The sequence below is a fragment of the Pristiophorus japonicus genome, chromosome 13 (genome assembly GCF_044704955.1).
Source record: "Pristiophorus japonicus isolate sPriJap1 chromosome 13, sPriJap1.hap1, whole genome shotgun sequence".
In the NCBI taxonomy this organism is placed as follows: domain Eukaryota; kingdom Metazoa; phylum Chordata; class Chondrichthyes; family Pristiophoridae; genus Pristiophorus; species Pristiophorus japonicus.
The window spans coordinates 71,764,859-71,790,254 of record NC_091989.1 but is presented as its reverse complement, the minus strand read 5'-3'; the positions used below and the strand labels follow the sequence as shown (position 1 = coordinate 71,790,254).

The 25,396-nt window shown below is 45.0% G+C and overlaps 1 protein-coding gene across 1 annotated transcript in view; it reads right to left on the bottom strand.

Moving 5' to 3' along the window:
• Positions 1 to 2,960: 2,960 nt before the first annotated feature.
• The window catches only part of LOC139278633 (ubiquitin-conjugating enzyme E2 N-like), a 40,287-nt gene continuing 17,851 nt past the window's right edge, over positions 2,961 to 25,396 (bottom strand). Inside the window, exons 2-4 of the mRNA XM_070897640.1 lie at positions 9,603 to 9,849; positions 9,340 to 9,480; positions 2,961 to 3,706 (exon numbers count right to left, since the gene is read on the bottom strand). Coding sequence (XP_070753741.1) covers positions 3,660 to 3,706; positions 9,340 to 9,480; positions 9,603 to 9,849 — 435 coding nt within the window. The 3' untranslated portion in view covers positions 2,961 to 3,659. The remainder of the gene's footprint in view (positions 3,707 to 9,339; positions 9,481 to 9,602; positions 9,850 to 25,396) is intronic.

The window sequence follows — 25,396 nt, the reverse complement described above, 5'->3', positions numbered from 1 at the left end:
CTTAAAGGATGAGAGAGAAGTAGAGGCAGAGAGGTTTAGGGAGGGAATTCCAGAGCTTAGGGCCCAGGTACCTGAAGGCATGGCCTCCAATGCTGGAGCGATGAAAATTGGGGATGGGTAAGAGGTCAGAATTAGAGGAGTGCAGTTTTCTCGGAGGGTTGTGGGACTGGAGAAGTTTACAGAGATAGGGAGGGGAGAGGCCATGGAGAGATTTGAAAAGAACAAGAATTTTAAATCTGAGGCCGTGCCGGACCGAGAGCTAATGTAGGTCAGCGAGCACAGGGGTTAGCGGGAGCAGTGTGCAGCAGCCCGGCCCGGAAATCGGCGCGGTTCCGGCCTGCAAGACAATCAGCAGGCTGGGGCCATTTGAAGGAGCAGTGCGTGCTGCTGCAGGAGGGCGACGGCTGACTGCAGTGCAGGCAGATATAGAAGGAGCAGCAAGAGTTCATAGAGAGATGTGATCGAGGCCCAGGAGAGGTGAGAGTTTAGGGTCCAGGAGAGGCGAGGGCCCAGGGGCAGCAGGGATGTGTGCGCGCATTAGGTCCGTGCAGCAAAGCTGGTCTCCAGTCATCTTGGTTAACCCTTGCCACTGGACCATTACCATCTCCTTTTGCCTTGCACCATCATGCCTTGTCTTTTAATCTCTTCTGCCTTCCACACCATCACACACCTTCCCTCCACCCTTTCCCTTGCTTAAAATCTATTACATCTCTAATTTTTTCCAGTCCTGATGAAAGGTAATCGACCTGAAACATTAACTCTGTTTCTCTCTCCACAGATGCTGCCTGACCCACTGAGTGTTTCCAGCATTTTGTTTTTATTTCAGATTTCCAGCATCCGCAGTGTTTTGCTTGTTTTCGTGGAAGAGAACAGATTGGGGGAAGAAAGAGCAAAGGATGGCAACAGATGATCAAGGATAGCAAAGGGGCTCCCTCGGGAGTTGCCAGCCCAGGAACCATCTTGAACTATATCAGCAGTAAAGTGATCTCACATGTACAGTACATTTAGATTGCACCAATGTAACCATTTATCATAGAATTTCACCACACAAGAGGCCATTTGGCCCATCGTGCCTATACTCTCACTCTGAAAGAGCTGTGCAAATAGTCCCACTCCCCCACTCTTTTGCAGGGCAATGGACATTTTTTTTCTCTAGTATATATCCAACTCCCTTTTGAAAGTTACTACTGAATCGGTTTCCTCCACTCTCAGGCAGTGCATCCAGATTGTAACTCAAAATAATTCTCATCTTCCCTCTGGTTCTTTTGCTAATCATCTTAAAAAGATGAAGACGTCAGCCTGGATTAGGTGTTCCAAATCTCTGGAGTGGGATTTGAACCCACGACCTCCTGACTAAGAGGTGAGAATGAGAGTAGAGCCACAGCTGACACCTTTGTTGGGCAGCAGCCATACTCATCTCCAAATCAACAGAACAGCAGGTTCCACATACCAACTTGACTGGTTAATGTTCACAATTACCTGCACCATTAGAAATCTGAAGATTGGGATGAATCATAGATTTACAGCACAGAAGGAGACCATTTCAGCCATGTCTGTGTTGGCCAACAAGAGGCTATCCAGCCTAATCCCACTTTCCAGCTCTTGGTTCGTAGCCCTGTAGATTACGGCACTTTAAGCACACATCCAAGTACTTTTAAAATGTGGTGAGGGTTTCTGCCTCTACCATCCTTTCAGGCAGTGAGTTCCAGACCCCCTCCACCCTCTGGGCAAAGAAATTTCCCCTCTAAATCTCCTACCAATTACTTTAAATCTATGCCCCCTGGTTATTGACCCCTCTGCTCGGGGAATAGGTCCGTCCTATCCACTCTATCCAGGCCCCTCAATTTTATGCACCTCAATAAAGGTCTCCCCTCAACCTCCTCTGTTCCAAAGAAAACAACCCCAGCCTATCCAATCTTACCTCATTTAAACTGGAGAATTTTTAGCTAAGATTTGAAATCAATGATTGTAATATATTTAAGATTGTGCTTTCGAGGAAACGGCAGTGCAGATTCTGATCTGCTCAGCTCCCAAGCCTGCCCATCACTTGACCCAACCCAGCTCGGTTACCTGTACTATGATCAAAGTCTGACCAAAACCATCAACTATGCCAAAGAAGCAGTTGCAAGGTTCAGGTTTAACTCATGTAGAAGCAAGGTGACTATTGACTGGGGCAGTTGTCATGAAAAAAAGACTTGCATTTCCATAGCGCCTTCCACAACCTCAGGTTGTCCCAAAGCGCTTTACAGCCAATTAAGTACTTCAGAAGTGTCTGGCTGCTGTAATGGAACACGGCAGCCAATTAATGCACATAACTTCTGAGGACTGTGGTCAGACCACTGGTGTGTATGTTAAGTATTATATATTGTTCAACATGCTCACTTTCACATAAAAATGTACCATTTCAAACTTTCTAAAATCCCAATTTTTATTTGTGTTGTGCTCTGGAATTTGTTAGCATGTGAGAGCTGAAATGAACATACATTAATGTGCTCAAACAGATCACAGGTCCAATTAAAGAAGTGGTTTAATCACTGAATCCTTTAATAAATACCAATTAATCAGAGTTACAGGTGCAGTGACAAATGTTGTGCAGTGCTCCAAGACAGTAGTTCTTTTTTAAACTTCCTATTGAGTTCACTCAATCATCACTAAACCGGATTATCTGGTCATCATCACATTGCTGTTTGTGGGAGCTTGCTGTGCGCAAATTGGCTGCCTCGTTTCCCACATTACAACAGTGACTACACTCCAAAAAGTACTTCATTGGCTGTAAAGCGCTTTGAGACGTCCGGTGGTCGTGAAAGGCGCTATATACATGCAAGTCTTTTTCTTTTCACTGGGATTGCATGAAAGATCTGAACACAAAGCCTTGGGCTTTGAAATGAAAAACAAAGTCATTGGTCTTCTTAAAAAGATAGGATGTAGATCCTTGCAGTAATGAGCATGAAACCAGTCAGTAAAACCTCAAAGATTTATTTACCGTATTGCGTTTCCGTGGAAAGATTAACACAGTACAACAGCCAAATGGAACAAAAAAAAGTTTACTAAAAAACAAAAGGTTTACAGAAACCTCCCCCACCCACCCTCAAGACAAGCCATACAAAGAAACAAGCCTTTTCAGGATCTACATTGGAGAGTCACGATATGTATGTGCTGCTTTTTTTTCCCTTTCCTTTACTGACTGGACAAACTAATAACCAGCTAAGCTGCTTAATCTACTGCACCTAAAGGGAAAGGTTACTAGTCTTGGCAAAGGGCATGAGCTACTGTGTACAAGTTAGCTGCTTTCAAAATGCTTTTAGCATCACAGAAAAACAACCCCTAAAAAATAAACTTACACAACAAAGCAGCTAACGAACTGAGCCGATCTTCATTCACAGTGCGGAGAAAAAAAAACGCCAGTCATTGTAAATAAAGCAGAGGTGCATCGCTGCTTTCAAATTAACTGGGGGGGGCGGGGGGGAAAAGAGAAAGCAAAGTGGTATAGACTCTGCTCATGCTTGAATAGTGAATCGGAACATGACAAATAGTCTCTAATATGCATTTAAACACCAAGAATTTTATTTGTCTGGGTTTATGCAGCAGTTTTCTAAGACTGTGTTCTTTGAATGCAAGGAAAGAGATCTTGGCAGAACAAGAAGAGTTGTGGTGTGCATTCAACTTCTGCCGTTCCCACTGGCATATAGCCTAGTCCATGTTCTGGCTGCAAGATAAAGACAGTTTTAAGCAGACAGTTCTCATGTGGAAACTGGTTTCAAACATTTTACAATATTTTTGCACAGCTGTGCATAACTTTGACTAACAAAATTAGTAACAAGTTATCCATTTAGACTATTCCGATCACACGCCCTTGAAAACAAACAAGCCTTTTGTAAGAGTAATAATCAAAGTGATCACATCCAAAGCCATGCTGTTCTCTCACACTTAGTCAGCAGTTCATTTTGCAGCTGACTGGGATATTTATACCTGAAATACCACCCAAAGTGCAACCGTGTAAAGTGATACTCCCAGAGACAGTTGGTATCATCCACTATAAAGTTAGTATTACACCTTCAACACATCTATATACACACGGAAAATCCCAGCGCTCATTGCTGGCTGTGTGGACAGATCCCGCCTGGACCAAAGTGCCAGCACTCACTTTCACAAAACTGGCAACAGCTTTGCTGCAGACACTAATAAAGGGCCTGGCTGAGAACATCCCAGGAAAGGGAGTGGGGTGGGGTGGGGTGGGTTTGGAGAGAAAGAGGAGCTTCAATCGCTCACCTACTTTGTGGTGTTGGCGAGATGCTGTCATGATTTCTTTTGGGGACTATTTGTACTGCACTTTTTTTGACTGACTGGTGACAAGCCCCACCCAAATCCTTCCATTCACTTGGTGCCCGAAGCAGGACCTGAGGCTCAGACACTCTCCCCTCCCTCCCCGGCTGCTCCGCGAGCCTGCTTCTCCAGCTGACCGGGCCTCCTGCTGAGCCCCGAGCAGCTGGGGAGGGGGAAAGAGGGAAAAAAAAAAAGTCGGAGAGCCTTGGGGCCGGGGAGGGGAAGAGAAGGGGGGGGCAGGGGGAGGGGAGAAGAGTGAAAGAAGCTGGGGGGAGAGAGACGTGGGGGGTGGGCAGAGAGGGAACTCAGACGACACATTAACACATTACATTCTTCCAATGCCCTACAAGGGACATCGTTGGAGTGGATGATATCCAGAAGTCATGACACTCTCCCTATTCACTTCATACCCAATAAACCTGTTAACAATCCGTACATAATGCCCCGTCTATGGAGGGAGGGAGATGATGCACTTGAGCTTGGGTAAGGCACTTTGGCCAGCTCTTGCTGTCTTCTAGGGAGCTCTGTCCTCTGTCACTTCAAGAAGTCAAAGTGGATCGAGTTACAATTTGCAAAATCAGTGGGACCTTGGGATGGGCGGTTCCAGTGACACACTCCTGTGAAACTTCAGGGTCTTGCTTATCCTCCAAGGGGACCAGTCAGAAATAAGTGGTGGAGCCTGTTGGCCATTTTTGCAGTACAAATAAGCACGTCCTTTTGCAATTCATTCGCGGGACATGGCAAGTCCAACATTAATTGGCCGTCCCTAGAAGGTGGCGGTGGGCTGCCTTCTTGAACCATTGCAGTCCTGTGGTGAAGGTGCTCACTCAATTCTGTTGGGTATATCTCTGTAGCAGTTTAATGGAACTCAGTGGCGTGCTAGGTCACTTCACAGAGCAGGTAAGAATCAGCCCTATTGGTGTGGGTCTGGAGTTAGGACGGCCCAGACTGGGTAAGGAAGGCAGATTTCTTTCGCTATGGGACATTACTGAACCACATGCGTTTTGACGATAATCTGACAGCTTCATTGTTACTTTTAAGTTCCAGATTTTGTTTAACCTGAAACGGTCATGGTGGGATTGATAACCATGCTCTCTGGCTCATTAGGAGAGTAGATTACTGGTCCAGAACCAGTACACAACTGTACCCCGCTAGAACCAGATTCCCTGCAGCTCAACCTGAAATAATGTTGGAACGCAAAATTTCAGGGCACACCCCAAAAAACAATGACCGATCTCAATACTTAGTGTATCCAGACAGTACAAAATTTGAAACTTCATGCCCCAAATCATAGCATTTCCCAGCTTCTTGGCATCTACAAGTTGACACATGTAGACTTTTCTGAAATTAATGGGACAGTTTTTTTGCCTCTCAGGATATTTGTTTGATGGCCATCCCAGCAAAAGGAAGCTAGACCTTCAGTCAGTGGCAACTGACACTGCACGATCATTTGCCACTGATACCACAACCGGCACAGGACAACAGGATCACAGGGAACAGCTCCTCCCAACTGATGGTCTCCACACTACTAGCTGGACTCCTGGTCTCAAGCATAATACCTGAAAGCCAGGAGCTGGAAGCACCCATCATGGCCTTGGTGTGTATATTTAAATCTGTACCAGAGAGCTAGAGGAAAAAACTCACCCACCAGCCCAAGTGAGGCATTTAACGCAGCACAGGACAAGAGCATCATAGCAAAAGGAAAAAAAGTGTTAAAACAACTTGTATCTATATAGCACCTTTAACGTAGCAAAACATCCCAAGGCGCTTCACAGGAGTGTTACAAACATAAATTTGACACTGAGCCACAAAAGAAGAAATTAAGGCAGATGACCAAAAGCTTGTTTAAAGAGGCAGGTTTTAAGGAGCATCTCAAAAGGAGGAGAGAGAGGGAGAGGGGCGGAGGTTTAGGGAGGGAGTTCCAGAGCTTAGGGCCCAGGCAGCTGAAGGCACGGCATCGATGGTTGAGCAGTTATAATGAGAGATGTTCAAGAGGGCAGAATTTGAGGAGCGCAGACATCTTGTGGGGTTGTGAGGCTGAAAAAGATTAGAGATAGGGAGGGGCAAGTCGATGGAGTGATTTATAAACAAGGATGAGAATTTTGAAATCGAGGCGTTGTTTAACCGGGAGCCAATGCAAATCAGAAAGCACAGGGGGTGATGGGTGATCTTGACTGGGTGCAGGTTAGTACACAGGCTGCTGAGTTTTGGATGACATCAAGTTTATGTAGTGTGGAATGTGAAAGGCCGGCTAGGAGGGAGTTGGAGTAGTCAAGTCTAGAGGTAACAAAGGTATGAATGAGGGTTTCAGCAGCAGAAGTGCTGAGGTGGGCAATGTTACGGAAAAAGGGATCTGGGGTATGGAGAGAAGGCAGGAGTGGGGTATTGAAGTTGCATGATAAGCCATGTTATGCCGTGGATATGTGGATGGAAACTCATTTCAGGATCAATTATGACACCTAGGTTGCGAACCGTCTTGTTCACTCTCAGATTGATGCTGGGGAGAGGGTGGTTAGGGAACGCAGTTTGTGGCGGGGACCAAAGATAATGGCTTCGGTCTTCCCAATATTTAATTGAGAAAATTTCTGCTCATCCAGTACTGGATATTGGAAATCAATCTGACAATTTAGATACCAAGAAGGGGTCGACAGAAGTGGTGGAGGGGTAAAACTGGGTGTCGCCTGCATACATGTGGAAACTGACTCCGTGTTTTCGGATGATATCACCAAGGGGAAGCATACAGATGAAAAATAGGATGGGGACCAAGGATAGATCTTTAGGGGACATCAGAGGTAATGATGCGGGAGTGGGAAGAGAAGCCATTGCTGGAGATTTTCTGGCTACGATTAGATAGATAAGAATGGAACCAGGCGAGTGCAGTCCCACCCAGCTAGACGACAGTGGAGAGGCGTTGGAGGAGGATTGAGTCGTCAACCGTGTCAAAGGCTGCAGACAGGTCCAGAAGGACGAGGAGGGACAGTTTACGTAGAAAATAGGTGCAGGAGTAGGCCATTCGGCCCTTCGAGCCAGCACCACCATTCAATATGATCATGCAACTTCAGTACCCCACTCCTGCCTTCTCTCCATACCCCCCGATTCCTTTAGCCATAAGGGCCACATCTAACTCCCTTTTGAATATATCCAACGAATTGGCCTCAACAACTTTCTGTGGTAGAGAATTCCACAGGTTCACAATTCTCTGGGTGAAAAAGTTTCTCCTCATCTCGGTCCTATATGGCTTACCCCTTATCCTTAGACTGTGACCCCTGGTTCAGTCACAAAGGATGTCATGTGTGACTTTGATGAGCAGTTTCAGTACTGTGGCAAGAGCGAAAGCCAGATTGAAGGGATTCAAACATTGAATTCATGGAAAGATGATCACAGATTTGGGAGGCAACAACACGTTCAAGTACAGGCAACTCTCGATTATCCGTACATGGATCTAACGGAGAACCTGCTGCAAAGGCACTTTTAAAAACTGATTCTGTCCCGTGTACAGCTGCACATGATCATTAAACCCACCCCACACACAGTCCTGTGCTGACCACTTTCTGCACCTGTCCACCACTGAGCGTACCGCCCGGCCTCGGGGGTAAGTAAAGCAGAGTCTCATTTGACCTCCAGCGGTTGAAGACTTTAGACTGGCCATTTCACCTTTCAGCCACGCCGCTGGGCCTGATCACGGCACTAGTGGGGAATGAGCTCAGGTTTCTAGGCAGGATCTGGGGACCCTGCATGCTGGCACCGTCCGGCTTGTCTGTGCTCTTTCTCCGCTGACCGATGACTGCCGGAGGATTGGGGATTAGGCTCGTCGAGTTGGTGTTCTAACTAGTTTCAACATTGATTTGAGGGAGGGGTCGTTGACTCCAGCAAGTTAATTTAGCATTAAAGTATAAATTTGGGACCCAAACATTCTCGGCAAGTACATGCACTCGGCCTAGCGGCAAAATCATTTACCCAGAATAGCCCGATCCCTGAGGGCCCTGGATAATCGAGAGTTGCCTGTATTTTGGAGAGGAGAGAGGTTGGAGATGGGGAGATAGCTAGCAAGCAAAGTGGGGTCAAGGGTTGGTTTTTTGAGAGGGGTGATGACGGCAGATTTGAAGGAGAGGCGGTCAGTACCCGAGGAACGAGAACAGTTAACAATGTTGGCTAACATAGGAGCCAAAATGGAAGTTGGTGGTCAGCAGTTTAGTGGGAATAGGGTCAAGAGAGCAGGAAGTGGGTCTCATGGACAGGAAGAGTTTGGAGAGATTAAGGGGGGAGATCAAAGAGAAACTAGAGAAAGATACAAGTTTAGGGCTCGGGCAGGGGGGTGTGTCAGGTGAAATTTGGCCCTGTGAGCTAGGTGAAGGAAGGGAACACAGAGGCAGCTGATCGGATGGTCTTAATCTTTGAGACAAAGTCATCCATGAGCTCCTCACACTTATTGTTGGAGGTGAGTGTGGTGGAGACAGGTGGGAGGGGTTTAAGGAGACAGTTAGTAGTGGAGAATAGTAGCCGGGGGTTATTTTTGCAATGCAGAATGATCCTGGAATAGTGAGCAGTTTTTATAGACAAGAGCAGGACCCGATAATGCTTTATGTGGTCAAGCCAGATCTGGTGGTGAATGGCTAAACCAGTTGTCCGCTACATTCGTTTAAGTCTGCGCCCTTTTGACTTGTGGGAGCGAAGATGAGGGCTGTACCGGGGGAACAGTAAGGATGGGAGAGAGTAATAATTTTAATAGGGCATCAAAGGTGGTAGTGAGGGTGTGATTGAGCAGATCGGTGGCTGAAGAAATGCCATTGTTAAAAGAGGGTAGTTGGACAGTTTTGAGTTGATATATGAGTTTGGAGAGTTTTTTTCCAGGGGAGGATGCAGAAGGAAGTAGCTTTGGATTTTAGAAGGGAAATGTGGGTCGATAATGATACAAGGAAATGGTCAGAGATAGCTTTATCTTTAATTGATACAATTGGAATAGAAAGGCCACAAGAGATTTAAACAACTAGCAGAATATTAAACAACCACAGGTACCTGTCTCTATGGCTTGGGCTTCATTGCTCTTCCATTGTTCAGCTACGTCATTTGCTAATGGATCATCTGGATTTGGAGCACTTAACAATGCCTGGATTGATAGCAGCACTGTACGAATCTGCAATGCTGGGGACCACTTATCTGCAGAATTAAAGCATTACAAGCCATGACATTAGCGCTCTAGTTAAAATCCACACAAAGGCTGCAATTGTCAAGGTACACTAGAATAAAATTAAGGTGCAGACACTGAAAGCAGCGATTACCTTTCAGAATATCTAAACAGATTCTGCCCAGCTTGTCTACATTTGGGTGATATATTTTGGTCATGAAGCGAACCTTTGGAGCAGCCATAGGATATTCTTGTGGAAGAAATAGTTCAAGTTTAAAAGTTCCACCCTCAAACGGGGAGTCCTGTGGACCAGCTATAACAACATGAAAGTAGCGTGCATTGGATTCATCTGCTTCCGCCTGTATACCAGGCACTGGCTCTGCGCTCAAACGCTGGGTTTCCTGAAAATGATAAAAAGGACAACTGTTAGTAATACTCTCACCCAAATAACATGTGACATTACATTTCTAAGTGAGTATTATATAAATACATGAACTGTTATGCGTCTCCCTGATCACAGAATCAAGGGAGCCAAAAGCATTTGTGGTTTAAAATATTCCATATTGAATTACAGTACCGTGTTTACTGCTGCGCTTTCAACTCCACAGCAGATTTCTTCAACGATACTTGTTACACAACGTGAAGCCCACTTGTGAACATGTCTCCAACTCATCCAAAACAAACAGCAGTGCCAGAACTTCTTAAAAATGTCAGCTTGGCTCAGTGGGTAGCATTCTCACCTCAGTCAGAAAGTTGTGGGTTCAAGTCCCACTCCAGAGGCTTAAGAACGTAACCCAGGCTGACGCTCCAATGCAGTGCTGAGGGAGTGCCGCGCTGCCGGAGGTGCCATCTTTCAGACGAGATGTTAAACCAAGGCTCCGTCTGCCCCCTCGGGTGAACACAACAGATCACATAGCACTATTTGCGAGAATGGCAGGGCACTATTTAGTCCTCAACCCGCCTGACTAGAACAGATTATCTGGTCATTTCTCTCTGTTGTTTGTGGGAGCTTGCTGTGTGCAAATTGGCTGCCACGTTGCCTCCATTACAACAGTAGCTACGCTTCAAAAGTACTTGGTTGCAAAGCGCTTCGGGATGTCCTGAGGTCATGAAAGGCGCTATATAAATGCAGGCCTTTCTTCTTCTCAGTTAACAAAAATTTGAAGTCAGCAGCCACATAGGAAAAGTGCAGGCATCATTTCAAGCCATGCACCTAAACTCAATCCAAAGCAAATAAATAAAATATGGTGTACGATTTCTGCTCTTAATATTTGAACGTTCTATTCATCAAGGCAGTTGGAGTGTCTTAATATTGCCATTTTAATAGGAAAGATCACTGGATAGAAAGACAGATGTGTTCAATAAGAGCATTTTCTAGTGATTTTCAGATCTTTCTGCGCTACACTGAACAATGGTGTGTACAGCGATGGAAATGTGTTGGAAAGTCAAATACTTAACAGATAGCTTAAAAATCTGAATCCTGTAGACATGTCAAGATCCGGAGACCCCGATTTAAAACAACGATGTTGGAACAACATAAGTGGACAGATAAGCCATTTAAAAAAAAAAGGCTAGCAATTATCTTACCTCCAACATCGTATTTGCCGAACAAAAATCTATTAATCTCAGTTTTGAATTTTTCAATTGAGCCCCCAGCATTAACATATGCATGTGTGGAAAAGAGTTCCAGATTTACACCACCCCTTGTGTTGAGTGCTTTCTGACATCAGCCCTAAATGGCCTTGCTCTAATTTTAAGATTATGCCCCCTTCCTCTCTCTTATTGACCATATACAATCCTGTAATCATCTTAAACACCTCAATTAGTTCACTCAATCATCTATACTCACTCAATGGATAACAATCCTCGTCTAGGCCATCATTCTGGTGAATCTGTGCTGTGCCACCTCCAAGGCCAATACAGGGCAGATCCTTTCTAAGGTGCGGTGCCCAGAATTGGATGCAGTATTCTAAGTGGGGTTTAACCAAAGCTTTAGATAACCATAGCTTAACTTCCACTCCACACTCAATAATTCATGATGATTTTATTTGGTCTGGATGTTCCTGTTAGCCTTTAAATCTGTTCATCCAAAAATTTCACTACACAAAAGGAGTTGTTCAGCCTGCATTAGCCAAGGAGTCAAAATTCTCTGCAAATACACTAGTCAGCTTCATTATGCAACTCACTGGGGGCCTCTTGTGGCTAAAACTAGTACCACAATATCTCCATAGAATGCAGGGCCTGAATGGGTGGCTTTTTCATCAGTGTGAACCAACTTCACTTTCCATCGCCATTACATACAGGCTTTCTCGCAGGTATCCCAAAAGCCCCTCGCCTAGTGTTTTACTTTTCCGATGGGGAAAAAATCCACAGGTTTGGTGTGCAGAAAAATCAGTGCCGAGGATATGGGAACTTCAACAGACACTTTAATCCTTATCCCTCCCACTTTATGAAACATTTTAATGTCTCAGGATTTTTTTCAATTAATTACTGGGACCACTGATTTCCAGTGAGCACAGTACAGGAACAGGAAGATTCACAAGGTTAATTCCGGGGATAAGGGGGGTTGACTTATGAGGAAAGGTTGAGTAGGTTCAGCCTCTACTAAGTCATAACAGGGAACAAAGAAATGGCGGACCAATTGAACAAGTACTTCGGTTCGGTATTCACTAAGGAGGACACAAACAACCTTCCGGATATAAAAGGGGTCAGAGGGTCTAGTAAGGAAGAGGAACAGAGGGAAATCCTGTTGGGGAAATTGATGGGATTGAAGGCCGATAAATCCCCAGGGCCTGATGGACTGCATCCCTGAGTACTTAAGGAGGTGGCCTTGGAAATAGCGGATGCATTGACAGTCATTTTCCAACATTCCATTGACTCTGGATCAGTTCCTATCGAGTGGAGGGTAGCCAATGTAACCCCACTTTTTAAAAAAAGGAGGGAGAGAGAAAACAGGGAATTATAGACCGGTCAGCCTGACATTGGGAGTGGGTAAAATGATGGAATCAATTATTAAGGATGTCATAGCAGTGCATTTGGAAAGAGGTGACATGATAGGTCCAAGTCAGCATGGATTTGTGAAAGGGAAATCATGCTTGACAAATCTTCTGGAATTTTTTGAGGATGTTTCCAGTAGAGTGGACAAGGGAGAACCAGTTGATGTGGTATATTTGGACTTTCAGAAGGCTTTCGACAAGGTCCCACACAAGAGATTAATGTGCAAAGTTAAAGCACATGGGATTGGGAGTAGTGTGCTGACATGGATTGAGAACTGGTTGTCAGACAGGAAGCAAAGAGTAGGAGTAAATGGGGACTTTTCAGAATGGCAGGCAGTGACTAGTGGGGTACCGCAAGGTTCTGTGCTGGGGCCCCAGCTGTTTACACTGTACATTAATGATTTAGACGAGGGGATTAAATGTAGTATCTCCAAATTTGCAGATCACACTAAGTTGGGTGGCAGTGAGAGCTGCGAGGAGGATGCTAAGAGGCTGCAGAGCGACTTGGATAGGTTAGGTGAGTGGGCAAATGCATGGCAGATGAAGTATAATGTGGATAAATGTAAGGTTATCCACTTTGGTGGTAAAAACAGAGACAGACTATTATCTGAATGGTGACAGATTAGGAAAAGGGGAGGTGCAACGTGACCTGGATGTCATGGTACATCAGTCATTGAAGGTTGGCATGCAGGTATAGCAGGCGGTTAAGAAAGAAAATGGCATGTTGGCCTTCATAGCGAGGGGATTTGAGTACAGGGGCAGGGAGGTGTTGCTACAGTTGTACAGGGCCTTGGTGAGGCCACACCTGGAGTATTGTGTACAGTTTTGGTCTCCTAACCTGAGGAAGGACATTCTTGCTATTGAGGGAGTGCAGCGAAGGTTCACCAGACTGATTCCTGGGATGGTGGGACTGACCTATCAAGAAAGACTGGATCAACTGGGCTTGTATTCACTGGAGTTCAGAAGAATGAGAGGGGATCTCATAGAAACGTTTAAAATTCTGACGGGGTTAGACAGGTTAGATGCAGGAAGAATGTTCCCAATGTTGGGGAAGTCCAGAACCAGGGTACACAATCTAAGGATAAGGGGTAAGCCATTTAGGACTGAGATGAGGAGAAACTTCTTCACCCAGAGAGTGGTGAACCTGTGGAATTCTCGACCACAGAAAGTTGTTGAGGCCAATTCACTAAATATATTCAAAAAGGAGTTAGATGAAGTCCTTAATACTAGGGGGATCAAGGGGTATGGTGAGAAAGCAGGAATGGGGTACTGAAGTTGCATGTTCAGCCATGAACTCATTGAATGGTGGTGCAGGCTAGAAGGGCCGAATGGCCTACTCCTGCACCTATTTTCTATGTCAATGTCTACTCACTCTATAGTTCAGAAGAATGAGAAGTGATCTTATCGAAACGTATAAGATTATGAGGGGGCTTGACAAGGTGGATGCAGAGGTTGTTTCCACTGATGGGGGAGACTAGAACTAGAGGGCATGATCTTAGACTAAGGGGCCGCCCATTTAAAACTGAGATGAGGAGGAATTTTTTCTCAGTGGGTTGTAAATCTGTGGAATTCGCTGCCTCAGAGCTGTGGAAGCTGGGACATTGAATAAATTTAAGACAGAGATAGCTTCTTAACTGATAAAGGAATAAGAGGTTATGGAGAGCGGGCAGGGAAGTGGACCAGAGTCCATGATCGGATCAACTTTGATATTAAATGGCGGAGCAGGCTCGAGGGGCCGTATGGCCTACGTCTGCTCCTATTTCTTATGTTCTTTTATGTACATTCAATTGTTATTAAATATGGTTTGGGGGATCGTCACTGTTGCTTTGGGGAGCGAGGGCATCCAATTCTCTCTCCTCCCCACAATGAAAACAGCAGCATTGCCAATTAACACACCATCAGGTGAGGTTTGCTTGGGTGAAGCACTATTTTGAGCTGATTGCCCGACAATTAATGTGGCAGAGCAATAGGGGCACAGTGCAGAAAAAAAATCATCAACTCGTGCCCTCACTGTCTCCATTAAAGTTACTGTGGAAGCAGTGGGAAGAGAGTCATTCATCTGCCTCGTGTGTGCGTGCGTGTATACAAATACATAAGAGACAGTTATATATGACAAAATAGCAGGGAAAAAGCTAGACCTTTCAAGTCATTAGTTCCCAAAAGAAACAACAGCTAGATCTGAAGTCCAGCCAACACATTAAATACATGGCTGCATCAATCTGCTAACAAGTCTTCGGCTTCATAATGTGTACCCCCTCCATCGCCTGTGGTACTTGTGGTTTATGTTAAAATGATTTAACGTTTTGTAAGGACAGGAGCATTTAAACATTATGTATGTTGTTCCTAGGACAACTCCATGCCCCTTTAAAGCGATAGTCGAATTTAAAAAATCAGAATCCAATTTAGAAACATAGAAAATAGGTGGAGTAGGCTAGTCGGCCCTTCGAGCCTACACCACCATTCAATAAGATCATGGCTGATAATTCACCTCAGTACCCCTTTCCTGCTTTCTCTCCATACCCCTTGATCCCTTTAGCCGTAAGGGTCATATCTAACTCCCTCTTAAATATATCCAATGAACTGGCATCAACAACTCGCTGCGGTAGGGTATTCCACAGATTAACAACTCAGTAAAGAAGCTTCTCCTCATCTCAGTCCGAAATGGCTTACCCCTTATCCTTAGACTGCGTCCTCTGGTTCTGGACTTCAATAGCGGGAACATTCTTTCTGCATCTAACCCGTCCAGTCCGTCAGAATTTTATAAATTTCTATGAGATCCCTTCTCATCCTTCTAAACTCCAGTGAATACAGGCCCAGTCGATCCAGTCTCTCCTCATATGACAGTCCAGCCATCCTGGCAACCAGTCTGGTGAACCTTCACTGCACTCCCTCAATAGCAAGAATGTCCTTCCTCAGATTAGGAGACCAAAACTGAACACAATATTCCAGGTGTCGCCTCACCAAGGCCCTGTACAACTGCAGTAAGACCTCTCTGCTCCGATACTCAAATCCCCTAGCTATGAAGGCCAACATACCATTTTGCCTTCTTCACCGCCTGCTGTACCTGCATGCCAACTTTCAATGACTGATGTACCAAGACACCCAGGTCTCGTTGCATCTCCCCTTTTCCTAATCTGTCACCATTCAGATAATATTCTGCCTTCGTGTTTTTGCCCCCAAAGTGGATAACCTCACACTTATCCACATTATATTTCATCTGCCATACGTTTGCCCACTCACCTAACCTGTCCAAGTCACCCTGCATCCTCTTAGCGTCCTCCGCACAGCTCACACCGCCACCCAGCTTAGTGTCATCCGCAAACGTGGAGATATCACACTCAATTCCTTCATCTAAATCATTGATGTATATTGTAAATAGCTGGGGTCCCAGCACTGAGCCCTGCAGCACCCCACTAGTCACTGTCTGCCATTCTGAAAAGGACCAGTTTATCCCGACTCCCTGCTTCCTATCTGCCAAACAGTTCTCTATCCACATCAGTATATTACCCCCAATACCATGTGCTTTGATTTTGCACACCAATCTCGTGTGGGGGACCTTGTCAAAAGCCTTTTGAAAATCCAAATACACCACATCTACTGGTTTTCCCTTGTCCACTCTGCTAGTTACATTCTCAAAAAATTCCAGAAGATTTGTCAAGCATGATTTCCCTTTCATAAATCCATGCTGACTTGGACCGATCCGGTCACTGCTTTCCAAAGCACTGTTATTTCATCTTTAATAATTGATTCCAACATTTTCCCCACTACTGATGTCAGGCTAACCGGTCTATAATTACCCGTTTTCTCTCTCCCTCTCTCCTTTTTTAAAAAATGATGTTACATTAGCTACCCTCCAGTCCATAGGAACTGATCCAGAGTCGATAGAGTGTTGGAAAATGACCAATGCATCCACTATTTCTAGGGCCACTTCCTTAAGTACTCTGGGATGCAGACTATCAGGCCCCAGGAATTGATCGGCCTTCAATCCCATCAATTTCCCTAACACAATTTATAAGAATTTCCTCCAGTTCTTCCTTCTTACTAGACCCTCGGTCCCCTAGTATTTCCGGAAGGTTATTTGTGTCTTCCTTCGTGAAGACAGAACCAAAGTATTTGTTCAATTGGTCTGCCATTTCTTTGTTCCCCATTATAAATTCACCTGAATCTGACTGCTAGGGACCTAAGTTTGTCTTCACTAATCTTTTTCTCTTCAAATATCTATTGAAGCTTTTGCAGTCAGTTTTTATGTTCCTGGCAAGCTTCCTCATACCCTATTGCCCCCTCCTAATTAAACCCTTTATCCTCCTCTGCTGAATTCTAAATTTCTCCCAGTCCTCAGGTTTGCTGCTTTTTCTGGCCAATTTATATACCTCTTCCTTGGATTTAACACTATCCTTAATTTCCTTTGCTAGCCACGGTTGAGCCACCTTCCCAGTTTGCGGGAAGGCTAATTAAGTGACTGGGACTCGTGTCCAGGAGAGTTTTTGTACATTCCAAATGATTACCGTTTAATGTATTTTTTTTCAAAGTCACACATGTGCATTAGGCATTGACACAGATAGCAAGTACACTAGACATTTTCCATCTAATAATAGATACACATTCCATCTAAAGGAAGGTGCGAGACTTTTCAAACAGTGAATGTTAATCGGGCAAGAAATTGGCTTCCTTTGCGCCTCGGGGGGAGGGAGGGGGGGGGGTGGATAACGGGGCGCTACCGGCTGTGCGATTGCTGACGCCCGCGGACTTGCTGTGGAGGTTTGTGGTGACGTTAACCCCTAGCGCCACGATCTCCTGCGCCTGCAGAGATCGTGACATCATCTGGTTGCGCAGAGCCCCGGATGCGAACTTCGGTTCTGCCCCCTGCAGTATCGCAGGACACCAACCCCGGCAGCTGCAGGAGGCGTTGTAAGGTAGGCTGACCGCTTAGGGAGCGGTATTTAAAGGTAAAGCCCCTTGGGTAAGTAAAACATTTGTTTTTAAACTGTTAGGATATTTTTCACCGTTTTGCTGCGCCACAATTGATGAGCCCTGCGCTGTTACCGAACGCTTGGGCCTGATCGTCGTGGATCATGGCTGCCGTAGGTGCGGAGGTACATCGCTTCCATGAAAGCATGCGCAATGGCCCTTCCCTTTAAGGGAAGGAAGGAGCCTTGCTGGCTTTAGGGATTTAGCGCTCCACTTCCTTCCTGGAGCAAGACTGCAAAAGTTATCTCCATAAAATGGGGCACTACGCAATTTCTAGCCCACAGTTGTTTTTCCAGTGGCAGAAGCAATATTTTCCACAATTCCATGAGGTTTTTTGGAGAGTAGTGTGGTACTGTACTAAACACACGCTGGGTTAGCGACTTCAAGATCACATTCCTGACAATGCTAAAATGAGGAATATTGATCAAATGAGGAATGGGATCAACACCCTGATTGTTCAATGTTGTAGTGCTGTTACAGCAAACACAAATGTCTAAAAAAGATGCTGCATTGAATCAGTGAACAAATTCAAGTTTATGGATTAGGATACATTGATCATTGCTGCCTGTGGCATTAATGGCCGACAACAGCACTTCTACAGTAATTAATGGTGAGCAGCTGCGAGGTTGAGAAATAAGGTGGTATCTAAATGCAACTGTCTTTCTCTAGGCAAGTCACCTTCGCTGTTACTGCTATAGGTATCCACTGAACTCTAGCCCTCTACTGTCATCTTCAATTCAGAATGATTTATACACTGCCAAACTGAATTGAGGTATTGCCATTTTTAAAAGGTGTATTCCTGTGAACCACAGGACTACACACATGTTCTCCAGCTGACAGGATGGGTAACCAACCTGCTCCTTTGCCTTTATTGATGAAACTCTAAAGCCACTTGCGAGCTGAGCTTTGAAGAACAGGAAATGGCCGCAAGGCTCAACAAACCCATTCCGGTTTACTCTTGGCTGGTCTGCCTAAAGGAATAAAGGAAACCCCACTTGACTGGGGCAAAAGCAATGTGAGGTGACAGCGATGTGAATTCGGACACTGTGTATGGCGATTTTCACTGCAAGTTCAGGAGACATGGAAGTAAGAGTTTTTAAATGGACGATAAATCACTTACTCCAGCCCACATGCAGTAACAATGACCCAACGTAGTTCACAACGTAGAGAACTCTAAACACAAACCTTACACCACAACTCTGGTTTCTTTAGCTATACACACATTTTAGTCAACTTTACAACACAGCAATTTCTCATGGAGATGAGAACAATCTCCCTCGTGAATTCTTTGTAAATCTTCAGTGAGCTACTCTATTAAAAATCTTTTCTGCCAAAGAAAAATCAAGTCACAAAAGATATCATTGCCGACAATGTTTAAAAGCCAGAAATCAGTGAGTAAACGTACACCTGGGCTGGGAGAGATAAGAATAAAAGCCAGAGGTCCAGCTCCCGATCCCTACGGGAAAGTATCCGACACCAGAACAGGATTGGCTGTTCAGAGCCAACGCCCCATTGGGTGATTGGCCTGACAGCACTCGCTTCCATGGGCTCCTACATCAGGAATCACACACGGCACTTTGACAATGCTGACCCATTCAAATGAGTCGTGATCAGCCCCAAATTGCTGCTTGGATGAGGGGAGGGAGGAAAGAAATGAATACAAAGAGGGCAGGAAGAGTTGATTTACTTGCACAATCCAGCAGTACTGGGACCGGCAAAATAAACTACAATGTTCTTCCAAAAATGTACATTCCAATGTTTCTATGATGAATGCATGTTATTTATTTTCCATTGGGAACATTTTCATGATCAACAGTCTTGCTGGGTACGAAGGAGCGAATACACATGGGCAGACTCATGATTCAGCAAGTCAAATCCAGTTTTTTAAATTTTTAATACATGTTTTGAAATTGCATTCAAGAATTCCATTTGTTTTTCTGTAAAAGCTGCAAACCAACAGCCTTGTAGTTGGACTAACTATTATTTGTAACGGGTTTGGGAACAATTCGGAGGGTTTGCAGGAACTATTAAGCAGAGTTGAAGCATGATGAAATATAAGAAAAGTGAACAGAACCCAGTCTATGGAGAATCAATAGTTTATAGAAGGGACGGGCATGGTCTTCAATTCACCACCGTCAAACAAACTGCGGCGATTACAAAGATATTTAGAGCTATTGACTATCAGCAGAATGCACGATTTGGAATGTGCGCATCACCGTACATAAACTGAAGACAATTATTGCAAACCTAGATTTCCTCAGTCTGACAAAACCTGAGCGCAGACAAGAGGCATTTGAAGTTAAAGGCCACAGGAACCTGCAGTAACACAGAAGACCAAGAAATCTGGCAATGACTTTTGTTGCTAGCAAAACAGCAAGAACATGACATTGCTTAGTCATAGATCAAAGCAGGAGAGACCACACTGAAAGGTAGCTATGAATAGAAGGCTTAGAGTCCACTTTTCATTTACTGGGGCCAGGAGTCCGCTAGGAAACACAAAAGGTATTATTTCAAACTATTGTGTGGAGAAATTAACCTAATATATAGTGCAAGATTGTTTGCCCTTTCAGTAAAAGTTAGAAGTTACAAAAATAAAATACTGGCTGATGGAGAGGATTAAGCAGCCAGTTTTGTGATTGAGATGACAACACTGACAGCTGTACTGAGAGTTATGTTTTCGCGCCTAAAAAAATCCTCGGTATTCTCCACCTACCTGTAGGTCCTCTGGCCCTCGGCGCAGCCAGCACGAGCTGTGGGGGGGGCGGAGCCAGGTCCCTGCGCTGAAAACAGTGCCGGGACCTCTGCACATGCGCGCTACCTCTGCACATGCGCGCTACAGTGGGCACGCAAGTGCAGTAGCTCCAGGCGCTGAACTGTGTGGGAGGGGTCCGAAGCACGCAGCCCCTAGCCCTGGCTGAATGGCCTCACTGGGGCTGCGTGGATAAGGCTCCCCCCGCCCCCACCCAGAGACCCGCTTCCCCCCCCGCCTGACCCGACCTCCGCTCCTGTTCCCGCTCCCCCCCGACTGGTCTGTCTCTCTTTCTCTTCCTCTCAAGCACTTTCACACAGATTGGAAGATGGTTTATTTAATCTTTTCCTGGCTTATAAATGTTTATTCAGGTTGGATTTTATTTGTATAATATTTGTAGAAGTACAAATAAGGATTTATTGTAGAATTTAATGAGTTCCCTTCCCCTCCCCTCCCTCCCCTCCTTCCCCTTCCCCTCCCTCCTTCCTTCTCCTTCCCCCCACCCCCTCGTTCTGGACGCCTGATTTGTAACCTGCGCCTGATTTTTTTGAATGTGTAGAACAGGTTTTTTCAGTTCTACAAAAATCTTCACTGGCTCCATTCTACTTTAGTTTGGAGTACGTTTTCACTGTGGAAACTTTGAAATCAGGCGTCAGTGGCCAGACATGCCCCCTTTTGAAGAAAAAATTCTGTTCCAAAGTAGAACTGTTCTACCTGACTAGAACTGCAGAAAAAAAAGTGGAGAATTGCGATTTCTAAGATAGTACCGTTCTCCATCAGTTGCTCCTAAAAATCAGGTGCAAATCATGTGGAAACTTGGGCCCATTATTTTTGAATCTCACAGTCAGCCCTGCAGCGTCCTTAATCAACAAATCGTCATGACAAAAGTTACATTGCAAACATGCGGTTTACATCATCCAATGAGCCACAGCCCACACAAAACTACTGGGACTCATTGGATGATGTAATCCGCATGTTTGCAATGGAACTTTTGTCCTAACGGCAGCATTGGAGTCAGAAGGTTGTGGATTCAAATCCCACTCCAGAGACTGGAGCACAAAAATCCAGGCCGACACTCCAGTGCAAACTATGCGACTGCTGCACTGTCGGATGGGACTTTAAACCGAGGCCTCGTCTGCCCCCTCAGGTGGAAGTAAGAGATCCTACGGCACTGTTTTGAAGAGCAAGGGAGTTATCGCTGGTGTCCTGGCCAATATTTATCCCTCAATCAACATCACTAAAACAGATGGTCATTATCACATTGCTGTTTGTGCGAGCTTGCTGTGCACAAATTGGCTGCCGTGTTTCCTACATTACAACAGGGACTATACTTCAATAAAGTACTTCACTGGCTGTGAAGTGCTTTGAAACGTTGTAAAAGGCGCTATATAAATCCAAGTCTCTTTCTATAGGTCTTTGAATATTTATTCATATACAAGCAGAATTCCAAAGTGTATTTGAATGGTCTCATTCTGCTCATAGTTTGTAAAGTACTGTGGTTCATCCCGTTAGGGTGCAGTATGCCGACTGCCTTTGTAATTATTACAAAAAATATTTATTAAATTTTCTTACAGGTCGAACGTGTATTTGCAGGAATCTTGCAAAAACCTTACAATTTATCCAAATTTCTAATACCTAATTTCATAACTTGCATTTAGATATCACCTTTAACTTAAGAAAATGTCCCATGGGACTTCAAGAAGCGTAATCAGATGCAGAACCAAAGGAGGAGGAATTAGAATGAGCAACTAAAAGCTAGGCCAAAGATACGTAGGAGAGGCAGAAGGGTTTAGGGAGGGAATGCCAGAGCTTATGCCTGGATGGCTGAAGGCACAGCTGCCACTGGTGGGGCAAAGGGAGTGGGGAGATGCGCATGAGGCAAGAGCTAGAGGAATGCAGAGCTGTGGAAGGCTGCCGGAAGTTAGAGATAGGGAGTGGTGAAGGACCAAGAAGGTATAGAAACATAGAAACATAGAAACATAGAAACATAGAAACATAGAAACATAGAAACATAGAAACATAGAAACATAGAAACATAGAAACATAGAAACATAGAAAATAGGTGCAGGAGTAGGCCATTCGGCCCTTCTAGCCTGCACCACCATTCAATGAGTTCATGGCTGAACATTCAACTTCAGTACCCCATTCCTGCTTTCTCGCCATACCCCTTGATCCCCCTAGCAGTAAGGACCTCATCTAACTCCTTTTTGAATATATTTAGTGAATTGGCCTCAACAACTTTCTGTGGTAGAGAATTCCACAGGTTCACCACTCTCTGGGTGAAGAAGTTCCTCCGCATCTCGGTCCTAAATGGCTTACCCCTTATCCTTAGACTGTGACCCCTGGTTCTGGACTTCCCCAACATTGGGAACATTCTTCCTGCATCTAACCTGTCTAACCCCGTCAGAATTTTATATGTTTCTATGAGGTCCCCTCTCATTCTTCTGAACTCCAGTGAATACAAGCCCAGTTGATCCAGTCTTTCTTGATAGGTCAGTCCCGCCATCCCGGGAATCAGTCTGGTGAACCTTCGCTGCACTCCCTCAATAGCAAGAATGTCCTTCCTCAGGTTAGGAGACCAAAACTGTACACAATACTCCAGGTGTGGCCTCACCAATGCCCTGTACAACTGTAGCAACACCTCCCTGCCCCTGTACTCAAATCCCCTTGCTATGAAGGCCAACATGCCATTTGCTTTCTTAACCGCCTGCTGCACCTGCATGCCAACCTTCAATGACTGATGTACCATGACACCCAGGTCTCTTTGCACCTCCCCTTTTCCTAATCTGTCACCATTCAGATAATAGTCTGTCTCTCTGTTTTTACCACCAAAGTGGATAACCTCACATTTATCCACATTATACTTCATCTGCCATGCATTTGCCCACTCACCTAACCTATCCAAGTCGCTCTGCAGCCTCACAGCATCCTCCTCGCAGCTCACACTGCCACCCAACTTAGTGTCATCCGCAAACTTGGAGATACTACACTCAATCCCCTCATCTAAATCATTAATGTACAGTGTAAACAGCTGGGGCCCCAGCACAGAACCCTGCGGTACCCCACTAGTCACTGCCTGCCATTCTGAAAAGTACCCATTTACTCCTACTCTTTGCTTCCTGTCTGACAACCAGTTCTCAATCCATGTCAGTACACTACCCCCAATCCCATGTGCTCTAACTTTGCACATCAATCTCTTGTGTGGGACCTTGTCGAACGCCTTCTGAAAGTCCAAATATACCACATCAACTGGTTCTCCCTTATCCACTCTACTGGAAACATCCTCAAAAAATTCCAGAAGATTTGTCAAGCATGATTTCCCTTTCACAAATCCATGCTGACTTGGACCTATCATGTCACCTCTTTCCAAATGCACTGCTATGACATCCTTAATAATTGATTCCATCATTTTACCCACTACCGATGTCAGGCTGACCGGTCTATAATTCCCTGTTTTCTCTCTCCCTCCTTTTTTAAAAAGTGGGGTTACATTGGCTACCCTCCACTCCATAGGAACTGATCCAGAGTCAATGGAATGTTGGAAAATGACTGTCAACGCATCCACTATTTCCAAGGCCACCTCCTTAAGTACTCTGGGATGCAGTCCATCAGGCCCTGGGGATTTATCGGCCTTCAATCCCATCAATTTCCCCAACACAATTTCCCGGCTAATAAGGATTTCCCTCAGTTCCTCCTCCTTACTAGACCCCCCGACCCCTTTTATAACCGGAAGGTTGTTCGTGTCCTCCTTCGTGAATACCGAACCAAAGTACTTGTTCAATTGGTCCGCCATTTCTTTGTTCCCCGTTATGACTTCCCCTGATTCTGACTGCAGGGGACCTACGTTTGTCTTTACTAACCTTTTTCTCTTTACATATCTATAGAAACTTTTGCAATCCGTCTTAATGTTCCCTGCAAGCTTCTTCTCATACTCCATTTTCCCTGCCCTAATCAAACCCTTTGTCCTCCTCTGCTGAGTTCTAAATTTCTCCCAGTCCCCAGGTTCGCTGCTATTTCTGGCCAATTTGTATGCCACTTCCTTGGCTTTAATACTATCCCTGATTTCCCTTGATAGCCACGGTTGAGCCACCTTCCCTTTTTTATTTCTATGCCAGACAGGAATGTACAATTGTTGTAGTTCATCCATGCGGTCTCTAAATGTCTGCCATTGCCCATCCACAGTCAACCCCTTAAGTATCATTCGCCAATCCATCTCAGCCAATTCACGCCTCATACCTTCAAAGTTAGCCTTCTTTAAGTTCTGGACCATGGTCTCTGAATTAACTGTTTCATTCTCCATCCTAATGCAGAATTCCACCATATTATGGTCACTCTTCCCCAAGGGGCCTCGCACAACGAGATTGCTAATTAATCCTTTCTCATTACATAACACCCAGTCTAAGATGGCCTCCCCCCTAGTTGGTTCCTCGACATATTGGTCTAAAAAACCATCCCTTATGCACTCCAGAAAATCCTCCTCCACCGTATTGCTTCCAGTTTGGTTAGCCCAATCTATGTGCATATTAAAGTCACCCATTATAACTGCTGCACCTTTATTGCACGCACCCCTAATTTCCTGTTTGATGCCCTCCCCAACATCACTACTACTGTTTGGAGGTCTGTACACAACTCCCACTAACGTTTTTTGCCCTTTGGTGTTCTGCAGCTCTACCCATATAGATTCCACATCATCCAAGCTAATGTCCTTCCTAACTATTGCCTTAATCTCCTCCTTAACCAGCAATGCTACCCCACCTCCTTTTCCTTTTATTCTATCCTTCCTGAATGTTGAATACCCCTGGATGTTGAGTTCCCAGCCCTGCTCATCCTGGAGCCACGTCTCCGTAATCCCAATCACATCATATTTGTTAACATCTATTTGCACAGTTAATTCATCCACCTTATTGCGGATACTCCTTGCATTAAGACACAAAGCCTTTAGGCTTGTTTTTTTAACACCCTCTGTCCTTTTAGAATTTTGCTGTACAATGGCCCTTTTTGTTCTTTGCCTTGGGTTTCTCTGCCCTCCACTTTTCCTCATCTCCTTTCTGTCTTTTGTTTTTGCCTCCTTTTTGTTTCCCTCTATCTCCCTGCATTGGTTCCCATCCCCCTGCCATATTAGTTTAACTCCTCCCCAACAGCACTAGCAAACACTCCCCCGAGGACATTGGTTCCGATTCTGCCCAGGTGCAGACCGTCCGGATTGTACTGGTCCCACCTCCCCCAGAACCGGTT